The sequence below is a fragment of the Takifugu rubripes genome, chromosome 2 (assembly GCF_901000725.2).
Source record: "Takifugu rubripes chromosome 2, fTakRub1.2, whole genome shotgun sequence".
NCBI lineage: Eukaryota > Metazoa > Chordata > Actinopteri > Tetraodontiformes > Tetraodontidae > Takifugu > Takifugu rubripes.
Genome location: NC_042286.1, coordinates 2,564,960 through 2,587,838, shown reverse-complemented (window position 1 = coordinate 2,587,838; position 22,879 = coordinate 2,564,960). Strand labels below are relative to the sequence as shown.

The following is a 22,879-nucleotide window of genomic DNA, read 5'->3' as shown; positions in this document are numbered from 1 at the left end:
ATTACAACTCACAGTCTCTGAACGTGTAATGTGTAAATCTGACACCTTTATGTGGAAATGTCTGCATGTTTTTTAATGCATTTGTACCGGCAAGTAAACAGTAAGAACCACCCAGAAAGGAAAAATCCTCTTCGAGTGTCTGTTGAAATGAGATCATGACACTGCTGAAGTTTGCTGACAGTCTTCTGAAACTCGCAAGCATTGTTTTCATTAAAGGAAAGCTAGAAAAAGGTAAAAAAAAAAATTCAAAAGCTCAGATTTCTCTGCTAAAAATGAGCAGAAAAAATTTGATTTTTGACGCTGTGGTACTCTGCGATTCCCTCTGACCATATTCGACAATGAAAGAAATAAGATGAGGATCTAAATCAATTTATTTTGCCACATTATCAAAGTGCTTCGATGTATAACTGCACAGTTGAAGTAGTACACTAGCTGAAGTTAACATCATGGACTTTCAAACAATGAATACTTGCTAGTTTCACTTTCATTTATCACATTTCAAGATTCAAACATTAGCAATAGCATTAGCACCCATAGTGGGTGCTGAGGGCTGCACCCCCTGCTGGCAGGAGGTGGTGCAGCTGTTTGCATTTACTTATTCTCCGTACCAGTAAAAAACTGGTGATTTAAAGATGTCATGTTTATGACAAAAGCTCAACAAAGACAGAAAAAGCCACTTAAATAAGTTTCATTCCAATCCGTAGGAAATAACTGCTTCTTACTGTGGTGACTTGTTCATCGATGCTAAGCAATCAGGTGAGTAAACGCCATAGCAACAGTGTTCAACTAAAGCAGAAAATGTCGGTTAGCGTAGCTGCCTCCTGCTGTCCCCTCTCAGACAATAAACCATTAGCTCCGGGCTGTTCATTCCGAGTCAAGAACCAGAGAATCACCAGGAATCTAAGTGAGGGCTTTTTATCGAGGCGCCCATCAATGCAGCGATGAGTGCGCATGGTTCTTCCTGCTGTCCACTGCTACTGCCTAAACGGTGCTTGTGTGAAAGGTTCTGGTGTGGTCGCTGACTGCTGTGGAAGTTTAAAATAGGATAAAACAGAAAGACCGAGGAGGAGAATTGGATAGGAAATGTTCATTTGACAGCTTTCACCACGTCTCGCCATGAACGAGGCGCATGATTTAGCGCATGTGCTGCTCAGAGAAGCTCAGCCGGTTGAGAAGATTGGAATGGCGTCAGTTTGCGCCGAGGCCCGGCCCGATCGGCTGCGGAACTACGGCCCCGCGAAACGTGACTCGTGAGAGCTCGACCACGATGTCGCTCAGCCATCAAGCGATGCGGCAGTGAGGGAGTGGCACGATTCAGAGACGAGAACGCGGCGCGGATGCAGAACAGATTACAGCTCAGGTCATTCTTTTAGAAACCAGACCGTAAAGTGCGCCAAATTGATTCCGCCACAGCAGCATATAAAACTGGACACGAGGCGTCAACACAGCTATGTAAACAGCGCTGATTGCGTGCTGTGCGAAGTGTTAAAGACATAAATAACCCGTCATTAGCCTGATTTTCATTTGAGAGCCAAGATTAGGATTGTGTACTTGTCTGTCCACACAGCACACCCAATAATTTGGCGGTAATCAGCGGTCGCAGGGCACTCCACTATAATTTTGTTTGTGTGTTGAAATAAAAAGGAAATCAAAACTCAAAGGCTAATTTGCTTGGTATCACTAAAGCTACACAAATGTCTGAGGCTCATTGAAACAAGCTCTTTTTTTCAGTCTTCAATGTTCAAATAATTGTGCCAAACAACTGAGCGATGCGTTGGATAAGGGCCTTTTGAGACAATGTTTACAGAGCCACAGCTTCCCTATTTGGTTTGGGGAGGGGGGGCTCCCTGGAGGGCAAAGTTTGAACAAAGAAAAACCCTTATTAAAGTGTCTGGTAGAAGGTAGGCTGAGCTTCTGCCAGAAGCCCAACGTGCTTTGCTTTGCTGTGCAAAGATATAAAAGCGTGTGCATAAAGGCGAGGGATGCATAAGTGGCTGGGAAGTTTAAATTCTGCCATGCTATGGAGAGTTGCGACGTGCCTTTTGTCTATGAGGGCCAGAGGGAATAGGGCTAGCTTAGCTTCCAAGACATGCCACCTTGTTTTCTGTCACACGTTCATGTGTCGACTGCACGCAGCCCAGCCTCTGCAAGCACGATCTAGGTCATCTTTCATCATCTGTTTCCCCAGCACAGGCAGAAGGATGAGCGCCGAGTTAAGTGGACACAAAGTGCGGGCGGGAAGTCAGCAAACAGAGAAATACTTCTAGCTGGTGCGGCTAACGATGGCACGAGACATTGTCATTACAATCTTGAGGAGAAAAAAAAGTAGATTGCTTTTGCTCTTTTTAAAAATTCATCAGCTGGCGAGATATAAAATGAACCTTCGTGTGGATGTGCAGAGATCCTGGAATTTACACACACACACCATATGTTGTTATGCTATATGATCACCCTCTGGTGTCATTCTCATGTAATATTAGCAGAAAATTCATTTATTTTAGTATTGCTTTGCTAGTAGGGCGGCTCACCAGAACTCTAGTTGATATCCTCATCCGTTCAGGTAGAACGTGTGTTCAAATGTTCCTCTTCTGGTGCTCATTCTGTACTTTCTGTCGAATATTATTTTAGATATGAGGAGAAAAACAGGAGGGAGATAACCAAACAGTCCAATAAAGGGAAAGGGGAAACGGATTCGCAGTGGCAATAACGCTCTGCGTAATTCTGCTAAAATCTTGAGTTCCAGAGATTCATAACACTCTCTTCCCTCCAGCAGACTGAAAAAAAAGGGCAGCACGGACAGGCGGAAGCTAAAAATGAACAAGAAACACAGCTGCTTACTAAATGGAATTCCAGGAAGTGAGTCAGATACATGACTTCAAACTATGAATGGACGGCAGCATGGCAACCAAAAACCCAGACTGGGGAATTAGCTTTGGTAATTCTCTGGGTTCAAAGGCACATCTAACCAATGTTCCCTCTAATTTTTCATGTGTCTGAGCAGACACACAAGTTCCCTGAGCACACTGAGGACCACTGTGAGCAACATCAGATGGGTACGCTGTGGCCACACACCAGTATCACGCTTGTTCAAAACCTTGGGTCATAGCAAGTTACATGGCTTATTAAAAGAATCAAATGACAGCAGCACATAAAATGAAAAAGACAAAAATCTTGTTGTTCATGAGATGTGTACTGTTATATGTGAGAGTCCTGTTTAACCATAGGAAGAGTCACTCAGTTTCACCGCTTGTTCTTCTATGTGCACACACTCCGACAGCCATTCCATCTTAAAAGAACCGCATTTCTTTTTTACTTTGGCTTGATGAGTGGATGTGGCTCTGCCCGTTTGTTTCGCCATGATAAGGGATTAGCATTTGCGTCTCTTAACTCCGTTGCACTGTTAGCTAGCTAACGTGCACGGCGAGTAAAGGCAGGGCACGTACGCAAACACTGTCAATGCTGATTGGCTGCGTAGCGTAAGTGAACTGTATCGGATTATTGGCTGGACACCTGTCGCTCATTGATTTACGTGGCCAAATGGTACAGAAAACAATATTACTGGTCTAATTAACTAGATTATATCAGTTCTAAAATTAGATATTAATTAATACGTTTTATTGTGTGCGCTGCATAGATTTTCTCGTGCGCTGAGTATGTGCAAGCAATGCGCGATTGCGCAAGCGCGCAGCTTAGAGGGAACGTTGTTTGTAGGTCTGTTGTGTATCATTCAGATGCAGCCGCTTGGTGGAGACCCTGAGCTCTGACCTTGGATATGTTGCAGGCCTGCAGGCTTTGTACAGGTAGGTTGTAGGTCCTGCAAGCCACGCCCACATAGACTCAACTCACCTGTGAACACAGCTGCCATCCCAGCATAACCTCACCAGTTCCAATCACTCCATTACCGTGCCAGACCTTGTGCCTTGTGTCCCTGACCAGGATTTCAGCCGTTCTCCTGTTTCCTGTTTCCCAGGTTCTGACTTACCACCTGGTTATATTGTTCCTCCTGCCTGTGTCGTCGTCTCCTGGTCCCGAACCCCTGTCGGACGTGACCCAGTCGTCTGCCACTGAGGTTTTAAACTGTTTGTGCGTCTGCCAGAGTTTCAGTAAACCTTTGAACTCTCTTCTGTGCCATATTTGGGTTGACACCCCGTTAGACCTTAGTCAGCAGTTTTCTTCTTAAGTTATGGGAAGCTTAAAAAGGCGACTTCTTCCTCATGATGATGGTTCGTGTGTAGGAGAGATTAACCCCGGGCTTGACGGAAGTGAACTTTTAAAAGCAATGATGGACAGTATCGTCTCAATTTGTTAAATATAAATAAATCGCCACTAAACCTGATTTTTTGACAGACTAAATGTTTCTTTGGATCTTTATTTTTTAGGTATACCCTAAAACATTTCATGAAGTGCGTTCCGAACGTTTTTGGGCTGGTTAGCTGCAGCTTTCGCAGCATCTGAGAAAGTAACAGCAGCGGCCACGTTAGTGATTTCCTGTTGCGTGATGACAATTACACAAACCCGAACTGGCAAAGGTCTAGAGAGGACGTGAAATGGCAAATTTGGTTTTTCCCCGCTGTGGTGCGTCATGATTGAATATTTGAGGGAGGCACTGAGGCTGGCAGTCAGCAGTTTCTCGCTGTCCTGAGACGCAGCGGCACAATTTCCAACATTTCCGCGTCTCGCCTTTAAAGCACCGAGAATTTAACCCAGAAAAAAAAACGGAGCAAAGTGAGTTTTATTTATCGATGAAATTTTTTGTGAAGTTCAGTGAACTCTTATGAGGGCCGCTATCTGCCGGGGCGTCCCTCATCAAAGGAGCCCTGAAGGCGAGACGTGGTGAAATGTTAACTGGGGGGGGGGGGGGGGGGGGGGGGGAGTTTGCACACATTCATTCTGCTTGATCAAAAGACCAGCGCAAATATGAAGAAAACTGCTTTCGATGTGTTTAGATCAACTCGCACAATCGGTTAGCGGGTAATTCTGATTCCTATGCCACCCCTGCGCTCTCATTTTGTTGAAACAGCCGCTGCTTTGATGGCCTCCACGGCTCAGTCCTCACTGATTCTGCCGCCAACCGTCGTTTTAATCAGACTACAGGAGAACAAGCTCCGTGTGCCGTAGCTCTCTGCCATCAAACGGACCTTGTGGTGTTCCCTGTCCTCAGCGAGGAGGTGATGAAGCGCGGACGTGCTGGATCGTTGGGATCTCCTGTCGGCTTTGTCCACGCCGGCATGAAGTGGTGTTTTGTGGTGTCTTTCTCTTATCTCTGTCAAGATACCAGGTCAGCTGAAGTGATAGCAAAGGTAACTTATCTATATTTCAGAGAGGTCTGCTGGACTAGCGTAAGCCACTCTGGTCACACTGTCGGTTTGTCCCTCACAGACAATTTTGACTTGGAAAAGCTGGAACACTGCAGAAATCCTAAATAATGACTTCTGAGAGGAACCCATGCACACAGGCCTTCTCCTGAATTTATTTTTTATTACAGGACGGCCCACAAATACTAAAAAATAAAGAAAATTGTGCAAAGATACGTGTGTTTTCCTTCCTATAGGACGGTTAATGAGCCTGGGAACCTGTGGCTTGTTTAAAGACCTCACCAGTGAATTTGAGCGGGAAGCGGCACAAAGGCTGGAAACAAAGAGGAGAGATGTTTGGTGTTTGCTTCTGCTTTTTGAAGCTTGGCTTGGAGATGACATGAGAAACTCAGGAGTGTTCATTGAACAGAGGATCAGAGATCTGTTCCGTCTCTTCTCCCACCCTCCAGTCCCGAGCCATCTCGGCTTTCATCTGTCTGCTTCAGCACCTGTTCATTTGACTCGCCTGTCTATACCTCCGTGCTCCGTGTCTGCTCTCGTTGTTGCCGGTGCGAGGCTGCCAGTGCCGTGTTTTGTGCTTCTGTGGTATCAAAAACCAGGACAGACAGACTCTTCGGGGCAAACGGGTGAGAGCTGGTGTTAAATGAAATCCTATTTTTTCCCCCACTCGTGGCAGATTATGGAAGGTCAAGCTGGATGCCGTTATAGAAAAAAAAGAAACTGTTTTTTTCTACCGAACAATACATCACAATAGCCCAATATGAGGCGTTGACGCTAAAAGCAAGATCATATTGTGAGCCCTTGCAGCTGACAGACAAATCTGAGTTCGTTTTGATGGAGAATATTCCGTTTTGAGCAATTTTCAGTACACGCATCAGGGCAATCACACAACCGCCTGCTCTATATTAAAAAACAAGCTATTTTACTTCTATTCACAAGGCTAGCTTGCATTTCCAAACCATCACTTCGAGAGGGCCTCTAGTTTCAAAAAGGCTTCATAGCAAAGAAATAATGTATTATTGCATTGCTGCGATTGTCATACAAGTGATCTCCTCTCCTGTGGAGCATCTTCTGCAATTTGAACCTCCAGTTGTTAGAAAAATGAAATAAATTGGCTAACTGCTGCTATCTGTTTGTAGCTCTTCATGTTGCAAGGCCTACAGGCCCCAACTCTACTTCCTTCTTTTGCTGTTCTGCCTCACAAGCTCATTCCATTATTACAGACCCATCATTTGCCGCCGTTACAGCCGTGTGACTTTGCAATCACGCTTATATTGCAAATGTTTTTAGGCGAAGGGAAACATGGCGACGGCGGCTTGGATTCATCCTCTCCTGATCAGCTCACAATAACTCATAACCTGATACAGTATATTAGAAGCTGCACAATACTGGCATTAGGAAGTAGCTAGCCTGCCGGTATAGCACTAACTTTTATCTCTGATGTTTTGGAAGGAAAAAGAATTACGCTTTTTTTGCTTGGCAAAGAAATAATTTATGTAGTAGGTAAATAACGATGAAAGAGAGGGCGGCCAGGACCATTAAGGGCAGCACTTTAAAAGAGGAAAGGGAAAAAAAGGACATGGCAGAAGAAGAAGAGTGAAAGTCATTCTCACTGCGTCTGGTGTCATTATGCCTCACCTCCTTTTGAAATTTAAAACCTCTCCGTCTCGATTGGCGCTTTGAAGTGAGCGGCTCGTCGCGTCTCCCGCTCTGCGGGTGGTTCTGCTGGATGTGCTGCCGTGTCCTCAGATTTTTCACCTCTGATATAAAAGGTACGAGCACATCAAAGAGTCGCTCCCATTCCACCTCCGGCTCTTCCGTCCTCCTTTATCATTTCTTGCTCGAGGTGAAGAGAATCCCAGCGCCTTTCCACTGATGCTTGGACAAAGTATTGAACGTGTTAACATTGTAAACATGTTTGTACATTACTAATAAAATCAATAACTGTTTACTGTTGATGGTATTGGAGATATCTACCACCCTTATATGATCCTTAGCGTCATTATCACAATACTATTGACACTACTACTAATACTAATAATAATGATAATCGGAGACTAAGTCAAACTTGTGTGAACGATTGTTATCTATGTTAGCCTGAGGACGAGCTAGCGACTAGAGAGGGTGAGCTCTTCTCCAGCCCCCCGGCGATCCCACTGAGGGATAAAATGATAAATAATAGATGGATGAATGGACACTGGCAGGTCATAATACTGTGAAAACATTTACAGAATGAGATTTTGTGAAATTACGTATAAATGCGTTTGAATTTTGCCTCACAAAACTCAAATATCTGTTTATAAGGCTCTAATTCAGTGATACCTTAAGCCTAATCAGTGGTACGCATATCACGATAAGCAGCCCTAATGTACATATTAGTAAAAAAAAAAAACTATTTCAATTACTGGAGAAAATGACCCATTTGTGCTGCCATTATTACCACTTTTGGGAGCCAACTGCAGATGAAACAGCAGCGGCTTTAGCAGCCATTCATCCTGAGGAGATAAGTACTGCTGCCAGATAGGAGACAATGCATGGAGATGTAATTAATCATTGTGTTCCCACTGGGTCAAAGAAGAAAAAAAGAAAAGAAAAGAATGGAATTGCAATTTTAGCGCGAGTGTTAAAAAGGTTCCAATACGAGCCCGTGCGAGGATGTAGTTCACTTAAATAAAGCTGTGGGGCATCAGAATCTGCCTTCATATTGATTTCCCATCAGTTTGCTCACATGTGCTTTGATAAACGACATGCCTTTAAAAATGCTTTAATTGTGTTTCGCAGTGTGATTCAGAGATTTATCCTCATTATGGGACATATTTGCTGCTGAGCCGTGGTTTCATTGCCATCCAACAGAACTCCTCTCCTGCACTAAATGTGCTGGCATGGTGGCGAGATTGGAGGGAGAGAGACAGAGCGAGCGAGCGAGCGAGAGCCAGAGGACACACTTAACAGCCCCCTTGAGCAACTTTATGACCTTTTAGTGATAAGAGCCTTGTCTTTGTGCCCAGTAAATTTATGAGTGGATGAAAAAGTGCTTTCTAATGCTAACTGGCCTCCTTTTCGGAACGCCACCATAGCGTTGCCAAAAAATGTCCACATGCATTGGGGAGGGTCGTATTTTATGCTAATTGCCACACAGACTTTTTTTACAGCTCACTTTCCGGCGTTTGTTGTGGACTAAAGGCGTTCAATGTTTGACAAGCTGGAACTTTTAGCTATTATACTTTTGCTTTCTTTGTCCTGGCTCCGTCCTCGATCGTCCCCTAGCACCTTCTTCTCTCATCAGTTATGCTGTCCTCTCATTCCCCTCGCGCCGCCCTCACTGGCTCGTGGCCTTCGGTGCATTTTCCACAGAGACGTATTGACTTCATTGACGGTCTCGTGCTGCTCGACAACCCTCCGCCCCCCATCCCAACATCTTCCCATCCTTTTTGTATTCAAATGAGCCTGCCTGTGTGGAAGGGCCGCCGCGCGGATCAATGCGCAAATCTCAACAATCTCTCTCCGGCTGCACGTGTGTCAAACGACGTGTTGTAAAGGGATTACACGCTGTCTGTTGGACGCCGCCCGCCGGTGGCAGCTTCCTCATCACCTCGTCTTCGTGTTGCTCCTCGCGCAGCGAGGAACCAGATGGCGGCTACCTAACGGGTAGAACTTTGAAGACGGATAGCGGTGGCTTTAAAAGGGCCAAAGCATCACAACTTTCTAACTACCTCATGCTCAGGCTGGTGACTCCAAGGTTTTGTCAGCACAAATGCCGCTATCGTCACCGTGATATTTAAGGACAGATTGTGTTGGGCTTCTTTTTTTTCTGCCTCCGGACGTCTGTGTGCACAAAGTTCTTCTTTTGTGAAGTAAAATTGGAAACTCAGTGGATATTTGAAAGCTGGTCTGCTTTAATTCAGAAAGACCGAATACATCCTTGGGGTGGTGCAAGGGACCAAAACCTCTTTGCGCTGACATGTCTTCCTTTGAAACTGAGGCACGCCTCACCACAAAGCCGATACAATCCATCGCTAATGGCTTCCTGCCCAATGATGGCCCTGATGTTTAATCAGAATAAGAGGGTCTTGCCTCCCTACTGCTGGCATCCATTCATTTGGCCTCACTTTTTCATTCGTTTGTTGTTGTTTACTTCATTTATAGCCCCCACTGCCAGCTGGCATCCACAGCCTGTTCCATACCAAACCACCTCGAGTGACCTCAACTGCATCATAAAAAATCAGTCCCCACACCTTTTTTTTAAACCTAGAATCTCTCTTTTCATACACGAGGAAAATGTATTTCAACAAACCCCAAACATCAGCTTTCAGGAAGAGTTCCGTCTAAAAGGAACTCTCTCTTTACTTGTTTACCCCACATAGAGCTGCAGATGTGTCATAAATCACTGTGAAAAATTGCTTTTGCAACTAGCGCAGATGTGGAGGGAGCGAGATCAATCTTGTGCGGGCGAGCCTGGCAAAGATTAGGTTAGATAACAGAGAAATTATCCAAGCTAAAATGACAAGGTTCTCTTATTCAGCAGCGGCGCGCTACGGCACGGCGTGGTCGGTGAGGAATGTGCCGCGGCTCTGTCACGACAGCGCTGACAGCCATCCGTCACAAGAGATGAACGCGGGGACAGTTACGGGTCCGGATGCGCAGCAGCAGAGCTGTCGGGGAAGGGAAGGCTGCGGATGAGCAGCCCTTCAGCGCAGGTAATACGATTGTTACATTTCAGATTAGAAATCGCTTATTTTGCTTCAATCGCAAAAATCCTCTCAGCTAACCTAGTGACATCGTCACATCCTGAACCTTTATGTGTTCTATACCTATGCTCAGAAGTATATTGCTGTTCTCATGAAAGGAAACTTGGTTTCGTTCTTCCTCTCTTGCCTGAAGTGGCCTTCAACCTTTCTGAGGATCGCTCTTGGACGTGTAAAATAATGAATAAAACCTCCGTTGAAATCCACCATGAGTCACGACCACCAGACCCTCCGTCTAAAAAGGGCCACCTCTGGTGGCTGAATCTTGCCTCTAACCCAAACGTATAAACGAGGAGACAAACCATTCCTCATTATTATTTCAACTTTTGTAAGTTGCTAATGTGCGAGCTCCCCTGGAGTTATAAATGAGCCCTCTGCAGTAAATATGCCGCGGCTAAATGAGCGCGGCTCCTCGTCAATGAATAAAGAGTCTGGGGCAAAAGGGAAAGGAGACAGGCCGCGCTTCAAGAGACGAGTCAAGAAGCTCTCAACCTCTGCTTGCTGAGAAAAACACTCTCTGTCTCCCTCTAGGTCATTAGCTCGGCCTTCTTTCCGCACCATGTTCTACTTTATTCTTTTCTCTTTTTTAATGGGGTGACCACACGAGCCCTGCTCTGGGACCCCGTCAATGCCGTTACACTACATAGAGTCCCGCCATCAGTTTAGATGCCAAATCGCTGGAGCCAGCCCATTATGTGGCTCGTCATTGCCATAGGAAGATGAACTGAGTCACTCATGTCGTTTAACAACACCCTGTGGTATTTTGTCACAGAGAAAAGGAGGAGTTGTAAAGTGATATTGAAGCCATTGTACGGAACCCAGTCTCTTGCGTCCGATTTTATTCCGGCGAGCGTGAGCCGTGTCACATTAGGGTTCGAGGATCGACAATTCGGAATGATAGAGCAGAAGCCAAAATGGCCACGTCCGAGTTCAATTTGTAACCTTTAGATAATCAGCCTGTCCTCAAGCCCATCGTCCCCGTTAACCATCTGGCTGCCAGGCGGCTGCAATCGCCGTCATTCCGGAGATACGGGACAAGTCGGTGGTTTTTATAATGAAATGCCTGTGAGGTGACAGATAAGGCCTCTCTCATACTTGTCAGTCAGCAGCTTGGCTCCTGTGGACTCTCAAAGCGTGATTTTAGGATACATGATAGTCGAGTCCAGTTTTTCTTTAAAAGCGGCAGCCAGGAATGAAAGATTGAATCTTATGTTTCTCAAAGTACTTGTGTCACCACAGCGAGATTACATATTGGCCCATTCACCAATCCTGACACCCATTCAAGCGTCTGTTATCGCTCCATGATGCATCTAACATTCGTCTTATCGCGGGGAAAATAGAAACGCACACGTGTTGGATACGTGTCACCTCTTTTCTCACATTTCAACTCGCATACAAAAAAATTGCATCTGGTCTTGTATCTGAAAAAGTTGGATCTATTTCTGTGTCCCTCCGATCACAATGAGTTTGTGTCAAACATAGACGTGCGTCCAAGCTAGAGGCACAGAACAGAAGGGGTAGTTTGGACGTAATTGGACTGACAAAACCACAGCTAGCGTAGCTCGTGATTTAATGTGGCACCTTGCTCATGAGCTTCCCTGCAGGGCCTCACCTCCAGTGATTGCTTTCATCCACAACATTTTCCAACCAACGCAGATATGATGCCGAGTGTCTGTTTGAAGGTCAGGGCAGCAAAAGAAGAGTTACTTTTCCGACTCAGGAAGGAACCTCTGCAGGACCAGCTTGATGCTAATTCTTTGTAGCATCATAGCCATCGAAGAGAGTTTCAGTACAGCCATAATACACAACTGGACTGAGCTACATGCAAACACGCAAACACAATCACGCAGCCGCATGCGACACGTGTGACTGAAAGTCATCCTCAATCTCAATCTGTGCGAGTCCAGCTAAATAACACCAACAAGATCACGCCGGTCGAATCAGATGCGTGAAGATCAAAGGGACCGTTGACATTTCTGAGGCGCTTCCTCGCCCGGCTGCTAGATGGCGAGTTTAAAACTCACATTACCTCAAACTCTGACTCGCTTCCCCCGATGTCACGGTCACACGATGAAGTATCCTGTCCGTTTAAATAATTACATCGCCATGGTTCAGAATATACGACGAAATTTGGAATTCATTACCTCCCCCAACAGCAGCTTGTTTTAATCCTAATGTCGCTCCAGTGAAATATGTTGAGCTATTCTGAAATACGACCTGCCACGTAAATATCTATTGTCTTCTCAAGACGTGAGGAATCACACTATTGTAACCATGTCAACAGTCTGGATTGAGATGAGCCTATACGGGCAACAGATGCCCAAGCACGTGTGTGAATATAGCTGCAAGTGATACCACAATGAAAGTTTACAGCCAGGGAAAACTTATGTGCATATCAGATTTCACAGTTTTTCTCCATTGACACAATCTGGCTAATTGACGCAATATGGATCAAATTGGAAGCACTAGGGGCAAATGTGGGATATTATTCTGTATTTCTAAGTGCGACCATTAACCCGTCATCGACTTTAAGACAGAAGGGCGTTCACTAGAGCCCCTTACAGCCACGCATGACCAATGGTGCAAAAACTCGGGCCTGGCGGTGCTATAAGAGTACGGGCACGTGGGAACACACTACAGACATGGCCTCACATTGCATCAATTGAAATATTCAGATTTCTTCATCACTCCAGCTGGCAGAGATTTTGTTGGCACATGAGCGCGCCCTTCTTATTCCCTGGTGCCTCGCATTTTCTGCTTATATGTTACTTGTTGCTTTGGAGCGTAAAAAGGGTGTTTTAATGAGTAAATTAGTGACAAATTGACTACATTACTAGGTACGTCAAATAAAACAAATCAGTTGTAGAAAAAACATTTATTTGAACAAAAATGACCACAACCAACTTTCAATTGGTGATTCATAAATGTCTTATATTTAAGGGTATTTATCTGGGAGGAACATTGTATCTACTTAGATGTAAATGTGTTTTTTAGTGGCTAAGCCTTGACTCAGAACCACTAGGAGCAGGCTAACACTTGAAGTCACTCTGGTCTTTACTGGTTTTGCAGTGTAGCATTTAACGCACTCTTTTGCTCTTCGTGCACCCGTCACATTTTAAAATACAACATCAACCTACGACTTAATTTTGCCACCGCTGATATGACTGGAATGCCGGGAGCTGTTTGTAACCTTTCAAGGGTAGACGAGCGGGTGACAACCCAGCCAAAGTTGAGACTTTATCAAACTTCTCCTCGGTGCCCTCCTCTCTGCTCCAGCTGAGAAGATAAGCCGACTCGAGGCGTGGGTGAGATCAAAACAGCCCCGGTGCCGCTCTGTATTCACTGCACTTCCAATCATCTCGGAGCCTGGGCAAAGTTATACTTCCATCCCTTCAGCTGGTCAAGACCACTGAGCATGCTGGGACTCCGTACACCAGAGGGCCACAAATGAACTGTCTGGTGGCAAAGCTGCTCTGACCACACACACACACACACACACACACACACACACACTTGTATTTCTATCTCTTTCTAATACACTTCCAAACTCCCTACTCTAACCCTCACCACCCGTTTTAACCCTTCAACCCTGACCTTAACCTTAACCTCAACCTTAAACCCATGTCTTAACCCTCCAACAGTGCTTTGAAATTGTGGGGACCAGCCGGGCAAAAAACGTCCTCACTTAGGTGAGTATTTTGGCACTGAATGGGTAACAAATACAAGAAACACACACACACACTATAGATATGACAGCCTTCCCAGAATGGTGAATGGAGTGGACGGAGCTACAGAGGATTAGGAAGATAAACAATAACCTGCTCTTTATTGCCTTTAATGGTTAATCAAATCTCATTCAAATGATTCTTGTCCTGCCATGATGGTTCTCAACAATCCCATTAAAGATCATAAAGGGAGCTGGGGATGTGTCCCAAGAGCACTCAGAGCGCAACTCAAAGGCTTTCATGTGCACGATGCCTCCGCCGCATCAGTTAACGCCTTTTTAACTGCAGGTGAACCCCGGCAGCTCCTGTTCAGCCTCTGATGTTTCTTGGTTGGTGGTTAACGTCGAAGGGATGTGCTTCGATTTAATAAAAAAATGTGCATTTTCATTAAACTTGTGACAACCAAGATCAATCGAGGGAGGATTGGAGAAGTGGAGCTTTACTAGACCATTAGGGAGTTCCACTTTCTGTGATGTACATATGTAAAGAATAAAGGACTCAGCTATAAACAGCAAATAAAACCCTCTCCTCAACCTTTATATCCACCAGACATTAAAACTCCCCAATCCATATTTTTATATTATACCACAATAAATTGTGAAAGGGGTCAAGAGCTGCACTCATCAGCTCTGTGGAGCCTTTTTTATCTCACTTTGGATCATTGTTTTGGCACACAAACTGCTCTCTTTAACTGTTTTACTAGCTATAAAAGACACATGTTTAGCTAAAAGCTCTGCAAAAAAAGAGTCTCCGGGATGCTTCGACACCACCTCAACAGACAGGTGTTCCTTCAGATGTACATAAATAAGACTTAGCCTTAAAACTACATAAATTATATTGCCCCGCAGAATGCTGCTAATGTCCGTTAACAGATTGTGTGACCACAATGATAAATATCTACTATGTTGCTCTTCAAAACTATAGATTCATCTTTAAGTTGAAGTTGAAGTTTGATGTTGTCATGATAAGGAGGCTTTAAGTGCAGAGTTATTTGGAGTAAAAAGAAGATTTGTGTTTTGTAAAATCCAACAAAAAAGTTTGACTACAATAAAAAATAGACTGTATGAGCAGCATAAAGGGTTCTATTAAAAATCTATATTTTCAGCCGTCTACTACTTTGCAAGATGTAATGTCCTTCATTTATACACAATTTGTTTTCTTGTTTTGTGGATATGGTTGGTGTCAGCGAGGGAGCTCTGCATTCGGTTCCAGAGCAGAATACATTTCCATCTGTACTTGGCTCTGAGCTGAACTCCTGCACCGCAACCTCCTGTAAGCATCACCATTAATCAAAGCCGGCAGGTTGTGGTTGTGAAAAGAAGTGGCATAAATAGCTAAAACATTGGGTAGGGGGTGGGGACGAAGAGAAAAGAGACCAAAAATGAAGACGTGTAAGTGTGAAAAAGGGAGAATCACAGCCAAAGTCACCTTGGGGGCGACTCACTTACAAAACACCCGTCCCAGCATTTCCAACAATGGGAGCGATTAATATCCTGAAAAGGTGTTTCTGCTGTTTACATTGTCAAGGTGTTTATCTGTGACTCTCAATTTGGCAAGCCTCAAAATTTCATACTGTACTGAAAGAACGAGTGACTTCAGAATACTAAATAGATTTTTCCTTCAGTGCGCCCGGGTGCTACACTCCAGCAGCTCCAGATTCAAATTAATAACTGAGGTTTTCACGATAGGAAACATTGGCCACCATGTTGACGTGGGTATTTTTCTGTCCTCTGGGCCATCATGGACACATGGATGTGTGTATGTGCATGTCTGTGTGCGTGCGTGCGTGCGTGCATGTGTGTGTGTGTGTGTGTGTGTGTGTGTGTGTGTGTGTGTGTGTGTGTGTGTGGTCAGAGCAGCTTTGCCACGAGACACTTCATTTGTGGCTCTGTGTACAGAGTCCCAGCATGCTCAGTGGTCTTGACCAGCTAAAGGGATGATTGGGGATGAGCGTGCGCCTGTTGTACTTGTTTGACTTTACAACTTCAAAGGCGTTTTTGAGGGTTAAGACAAGGTTATAAGGCTTCGGTAGACTTGGGTTTAGGTCAGGGTCAGGGTCGGGGTCAGGGTGAAGGGGTTCACTGGGATGGTTAGGGTAAGGAGCTGGAGAATGTTTTATGCCTAAGAAAGTCCTCACAGAGATAGCAGTACAAGTAAGTGTCTGACCTCATTGAATATCAAGCGCGCCTGATATCCAGATTTCTTTGCCGACTCAGTCGGTCACACTTAATGCCAAAATTATGACTGCCTCACCCTGATTTCTGGGAAGAGCAACAGCCAGTTGGCGCCCATACGACTAAAACAGCTAAAATCATGTTTAGAGTACAGCAGTCATCAACATGCAATTTAAAAATGTTCTTTTGTGGCTACATCTTTTTATTCTCATCTGCCACTTTGAAAGATCAAATAAACTAATCTGGAGGATCCTGTTGTAGAATCCGCCATGCTCTCATCTTGAATGCATAAAGAAACACATGTGGAACGAATAGTGAGACGAGAGTGTTCTTGCTTTCATTTCTAAACCTTTGGATTGTGCAGAACTCAAGCCTGGCCGGTGGCCAACACTGGTTCACACCAGGGTGGGATTCGTGTTATCGATCAGCTGTGCAGAGTCCCGCTGGTCCATCAGAATGTCATGGCGCCACCACTGAGTAGCAACCTGATCATAGAAAATGCATAAATAATAAAGCAGTGAGTCATTCTGACTTCTTATCGATCTTTCCATTAGGGGCTGATTGATACAAGGTTTAAATGTCAAGAGTTTCATTGAACTGACGATGGCGTGTCACTTCCTGTGTCTGTGCAGCTTTCCACCTGGATAGACTGACTTAAAGGTCAAAAGATGGCTGCTGCCTGGTACCGTTTCAGGCTTTTATGCACCCTCGTGTTGTTGATGCTCACTTGTTGGCTGTATTTGGGCATGGTACAACTCCTCCCAGGCAGGTCAGCGACGTGTCTGACATGATTCTCAGAGCCATCGGATGACTGCACGGGTCAACTGTGACTGACGGCTCTGAGTGGAAGACCCCGAAGGCTCTGATAGAAACCAAGCAGTGCGCTCTGAAAATGGAGTTTGCTTTGGAGCCCAATTAAAAGCAAATGAATGTGTATGATGGAAGAGAGAGCAATAGATGTAATCATCACACTCTCTGTTGTCCATTTTGTGATTGTGTTGTTTTTTCTCTCTTGATAGAAGTTGACTGAATTAATGTATCGGCTCAGCCGTGGGGATTTTAACAGATATGCACTTCATGATTAGTTATCTGGTTATCTAGATCTGGTCTCTTCTATAGCGTGTCTGGTTTTGCTGTCCTGGAATTGATTTCACTAAGCTTTCCTTTCATTTCCTTGACTGTTTTATTCCTTCCAGGGTCATGGGGAGGGTGCTGGAGCCCATCCTAGCTGCAGGTGGGTAAAGGCTGGGTACCAGCTCATCCCAGGGCCGAATGTGAGCAATTTTGGGTTTGGTTCCTTGCTCAAGGGTACCTCAGCATAGCTCTGAAGGTGTTATGGCACCTTCCTCTTCTACCAGAACACCTTCCGTGTTTTGTCTGCACCGGGTATTGAACCGAGAACCCTCTGCCTCTCAAAAAACTGAAATGATACCAAATCAAAATTCAGCTAATGTTTCCAGGTATTGTGATTGGGATTTTAATTATGTATAAATCATGTCACTATACACACTTCAGCCTACCACTAGGGGCCTCACTTTGAGCTCTTCTCTTGTCCTTATATTCCACCATTACTTGTGATTAAAAAAAAAACCCTGAATCAAGTCTTGTTTTCTGTACTCTGTTCAGAGAAGAGGAAGCATCCAGGATGAAGGCTAGAAGTCTTCTCAGGGTAACCCTCTCAACAGGCCTCGAGCAGCGTTGGATAAACAGCGGACCACGCGTGTAGACTCACAAATTTAGTGCTGGGATTCTTTATGGTTCAGAAGAAATCACTTTATTTATTTGCCTTACAGCGAAGACATCAACACAAATCTGTTGTAAGCCTCTCAAAGGAAATGGTGGATTCTCACTTGGAAATCTTGCGACCGCAATAGCTTCTGGGGCAAACATGGAAAGAAAAAATCCACACCCACACAGCCCCCCCCCCTTCCCATTTCCCCCGCTATACATGTCTGTGACAATGCTTTTCCTCATTAACTTGTCAACAGCTCAGCAGTAGGTACATGTTGGTTAATGAAGCGAGGCCCTCTTCCTCCTACCAACAATGCTGAGATCATTTAATGATTCCCAGCAACCTATTTATGGTACCACTCCATGAGCACAACAAAGGTTAATAAAGTAGAGGTCAACTCCTTATCACACCTGCCCAGCAAGGTTCTTTCTTTTCCCCAATGGTTCATTGATACATTTCTCATTAATGATCCTGCCCACACATACAGTGGATGAGTATAAATGCAGGGTGTAGCATTTAGTATCTTCCCAAAGGGACATTTGCCCGATCATCAAATTATCCCAGGTGCCGTGGCCGGCGTTTATTTCCTGCTAATAGCCAGTGTTTTACTAGAGGCTGGGAAAAAGGGTAACAAATACATAATGCATACAAATATCCAAAGAGCAGCCAATCAGAGGTGTACAAGAGCCAATGGAGCGAAACCAGGCAATATGGAGATGAGTGGAGTCATGTGCAAGCCAGATGAACAGATGTATGAGTGTGTGTGTGGGTGTCTGTGTGTGTCTTTTGGGGGGTCTTGCGTCGGTCTGCACATTAATAGTGAGTAAACAATTGTGCCTTGTCGATTCTCATAGAGCTTATAGGCTATAAAGGCGATCTGTGTAAACACGATGTTGTAGAAAGCGGAAAACAATGTAAGCCCACTTGTGGAACCAGCTTCCGTCTGCCTGCGTCAGTAGCTATACTCTCTCCTGTCTTTAATGCTAATACACACATAACAGGTATCCTAATGTTAACAATTGTTACCATGGTGTCATGACTGTCATATCATAACCAAGCCAACAAAGTATATTCCAAGCATGCTAAACTGCCTCCCGTGCATGTTGTCGGATAACAATACTACTATCACAATGACCAAATTACAGCTTTCACGAAATAAACAGTGATTTTGTTGTTCTTTTTCTAATTTCCTTAATGTCAGACAAACAATGCTGTAATTTGTCCCTTTCTCACTGCGATGTTGTCAACTGGCATCAGAATGAATCCTTAAAGTTATTCCCCACTGGTGCTTCCTCCAGGCACTCATTGTTCAAACTGTGATCAATTTCTGACTAGTTTAACGATGAATGAGGGATGTAAAATAAGAGGAGCGATTAGGGGTGGCAGTTTGCTAAGTCAACTGAGAGCTGCGGGCACATAGCAGAGCATTCAATATATCAATATTCCCTTTTCTATTGTGTTGCTTTTGGATCTTAAATAGGCACTAAACTCTCGGTTCCAACTTCAAAAACTCCATTTCATTGCCGTTTCAGCCATAAAACACTGTGACTGATGCTTTCTGAGATTCGTCGAGCCATGTTTGAGCAACAGGTAGAGCATGTGGTTACTGTGCTACTCCGCCAGAGGAATCTTGATCACCAGTTTGTGATAAGAGAGCTGCGTTCAAGCAACCCATTTACTAAAAATGACGACCCGTGACTCCCCACCTGCAGGCCCCAGCTGCTCTGTCCTGGATGCCTGCAGGGACCTGTCCTACGATGCACTCGGGTGTCTTTTCTACCCGTGCATCCAGCTACGAATGCAAACAAGAGTCTCAGTTGAAGCCCTTCGAAACATTCGTCACGGAAGATTTGGCTCCGATAAAATCCTATACCTCACCACATCACATGGTCTGCATCGAACGATTTAAAGCATTAGCATGCCCGCATGCAGCCTATGGGGAGCCTCGTTCCTCCCTCCTCCTATCGGCTTTCTATCCAGCCTCTGCTTTGGCCTGATAGGTTCCATTGCGTTCTTTTTTTTCTTTTTTTTTCCTGGGCCATCCTCCTTCATCAAAGTGATTAAGCAATTACACTGATTGTGCCGATGCACAGAAGGAGGAAAAGGCCCTTGAGTATTGAGTGCTAAAGCTTTCTTGGAGATAACCGCTTAATTTGTGCCTAATCAAAATAAAGCCTGTACTCTTAAATCTTCACCCACCTTTCAGCGCTTTGTGGCTCAGGGAACACAGCACTGAGGGGAGAGCAGATCTGTTTCTCAATGTATCAGGTCGTGTGATCTTTTCAACATTAAAATGGACACCAGAGTCAGACATCATGCTAAAAACACCCACAACAATGAACACATTAGCACTGGTTATGAGAGAGAAGGCTGAAGACTTAAACAGGAATCCCAGCTGGAAATATCTGAGAGGTTTGGGACTGAATCAACGTGCAGTTTTTCTCTGGGTTGTGGCTGACATCAATAATGAATCAGGAGTGTGGAGAACAGCAATAGAGCTTAATGGATAGATTCTTCCTCACACACACACACACACACACCCACACACACTCGCCTACACTAGTCATCATTCCCACATTAGAGCTCAGCAAACAGCCTGGCTGTCAGATACTAACAGGGGCGATCACGTGATTAAACCCAGCAGAACTAAAATCACGGCATTGAACATGTGGCCGCTGTGGCGCGCGTGTCCGTGCGCGCTTTGTACGCACGTGTAAATGAACAGCATCACAGTGAGAGGGGAGGGGTTGGCTGGGTGGGTGGGTGCGTGAGAACGGGGGGGACTCACCCCGGGATGATATCTGAAAGAAGAGGCGTGGGTCTGCGGCGCGTATGGCCGCTGTGTATCGATCCTCTACCCCAGGCACCTGCGCTTTTTTCTCGGGCATGAGACGGACCCTGAGCCGGCCTCCCTGCGCGCCCAACCACCAATACAGAACAGACGTGAGGTCAATTTCCAGGGTGAAGACTGGGGCCTCTTCGAACACAGACAGCCCCCCGCATCCTGTCCTGACTATATCCTCTCCGATTTCCACGACAAATTGGTTGGATTTCCGACTGGCTGTGGTCATGCCCAAATTCAGCACTTTGGACAACGGCCTCTTGTAGAGGAATGGGAGCTGTCCATTAGCAGACGCGTTCCTCTGCGCAGAGTCTGCAGTGTCTACAAAAGTAGATATAATCTTCTGCAGAGGGCTGCAATGCATTTTTAAGTTTGCGCGCACGGTGTAATATCCTCGTAAAGTCTGGCCGTCGCGGTTCAGGGGCCTCTTTGTGAACGACTCCAGGTAAAAGCGCAACAGAGAAGGGACCGCAAAATCCACCGCGAGGGTTTTCCTCTTCATCCTGGAGTTTATGGTTTGGTTCAAGTCTCTTTTGCCGCCGGCTTCCCCGCTGCTGCCACCGCTGCTGGCTGTGCCGTTGAAGTCGGCGGATGGGGGATCCATCCCCGCTGTGGTCCGCGTCGAGGCGCACTGCAGCCCGGCGAGAAATGCCGCAGAACATGCGAGCACAAACAAAAATCCAGTGTTCATGATGGAATTTTAGAATGAGATAGAAATGCTCCGATCCCGCCGTTCGTTTCCACTCCGCTCCGTCACATACGCAGATCACAAAGTGCGTATCGATGATCCTGCGGGTCCTGCGCCTCTGTGCCGGTGCGCACCCGTGGCTACAAAAGAGGAGCCGGGCTTTTACATTTGTTTGCCACTGATGCCTGCGGTCGTTCTTCTATTCAGAAGGTAGAAAAGTACCATATGCCCCCTCTCTCGGATCCTCAGACGCGCGCAGACGCAGCGTTTAAGACAATGCCGACGAGCGCCTGTGCGAGCCCAGCGCGTCGGTCTCCGGGACGCTGCTTAATATGCCGGTACGGTCCGCTCCGGTGCCTTTCAAAGACTCCCTGTCTCTTGGCACAGTTGTGACGGCGGTATAAGTGGTGCCTCTGTCATCGGCGGGATGCAGCGTCGCTCCCTTTTTTCACAACTAAATCAGGGATTCAGACCGAGTTTGGAGAGGCGGAGCATCGATTAAACTTTAAAACAGCGTCGCATCGCGCAGCTTCGGCCAAATGAGAGGCTCGGCGCCGGCGGCCCTACAGGTTAATTGTCTGTTGAGGACTTTGGCGCTTATTTGTTCAGAAGTGGCGTCGCCGGTCGCGCTGTTTTATAAACATCATTTGACGTCAGTGCGTGTCGTTTCTCTGAGCACGACTCCCCCGCGTAAACCCGCAGAAGACTCAGCGGTGATGAAGCCCCCAGCAGCACGCTCCCGCAGCCTAATGATGCCCGCGATCTTTATTGCAAGTGGAAATACCCCGCGGAAAAGCAGCAGCGCCGCTCCACAGTTTTTCCTCCTTCGAGTTTTTTTTTTTTCATTTTGCAATGAATCGCCGAGCTTTGGTGTTACCAGAAAATGAATTGAATTAGTCTCACTCTGCCGGTTGTGTGCAAAGCGAATTATTTCAGGAGGGGGGCATTTGGGTTGCAGCCCATTTCGGCTTTGTGTTTCTCATATAATACTCACAATATATATATACATTTTTAACACCAAGTGTATGTGTGTGTTAGTGTCCATCTTCCTATACTGTCAGATCAGTAGAAATACAAGAAAATGCACCTTAGAACACACTCAGGGGCCCCGCTCAGCATCCCAAAGTTGAATTTGGCGAGACGGCCGCTAGATGGCGTCTTTCTCTCTATTTCTCTCGGTGACCACACACTCATACAAAGGCACACACACACGCACACACACAGGCTTTGTAACTAATTGATTCACAATGTCTCAAGAAAGCCATATAGAGTCACAATGGACACACGTTGTTCCCATTATGAGTAATTTAATAAACTGTTTTGCACAGAATAAAATGAAAATGATAACTAGCGATGCAAATGGCATTGGTGATAATGTGATAATAATAGCACACTATTCAAATGATTGTCGGGCTCCCTCTCGTGGCAGGAAGCAGTAATATTACAAACATGTTCTTTTCATTTGGAATCAAGGCTTCATCGTTGCATCATCCATGTACAATTTCCTCACAGGGTTTTACTCATTTCAGTTTTTCCTCTCCCTTAAACACATCACTGACTTGGGCTGTTTATATTTTCAGACCGGTTCGGTTTTAATTAGCTGCTTGATTCCATGAAGCTGGCGAAGCCATTTGCAATTCAGGAGGCATCTGCAAGAG

At 45.4% G+C, this 22,879-nt stretch overlaps 1 protein-coding gene and 1 long non-coding RNA gene across 3 annotated transcripts in view; one reads left to right on the top strand and one right to left on the bottom strand.

The window, feature by feature from the left end:
- The window catches only part of alk (ALK receptor tyrosine kinase), a 268,453-nt gene extending 246,587 nt beyond the window's left edge, over nt 1-21,866 (bottom strand). For both annotated transcript variants that reach the window (XM_029832749.1, XM_029832750.1), the window contains exon 1: nt 20,480-21,866. In XM_029832749.1, the coding sequence (XP_029688609.1) occupies nt 20,480-21,224 (745 nt within the window). In that variant the 5' untranslated portion in view covers nt 21,225-21,866. The remainder of the gene's footprint in view (nt 1-20,479) is intronic.
- LOC105417915 (uncharacterized) lies at nt 3,885-5,510 on the top strand. The gene is made up of 3 exons (XR_003887588.1): nt 3,885-4,069; nt 5,021-5,300; nt 5,380-5,510. It is a non-coding gene; the product is annotated as an uncharacterized lncRNA (long non-coding RNA).
- Nucleotides 21,867-22,879: the final 1,013 nt, after the last annotated feature.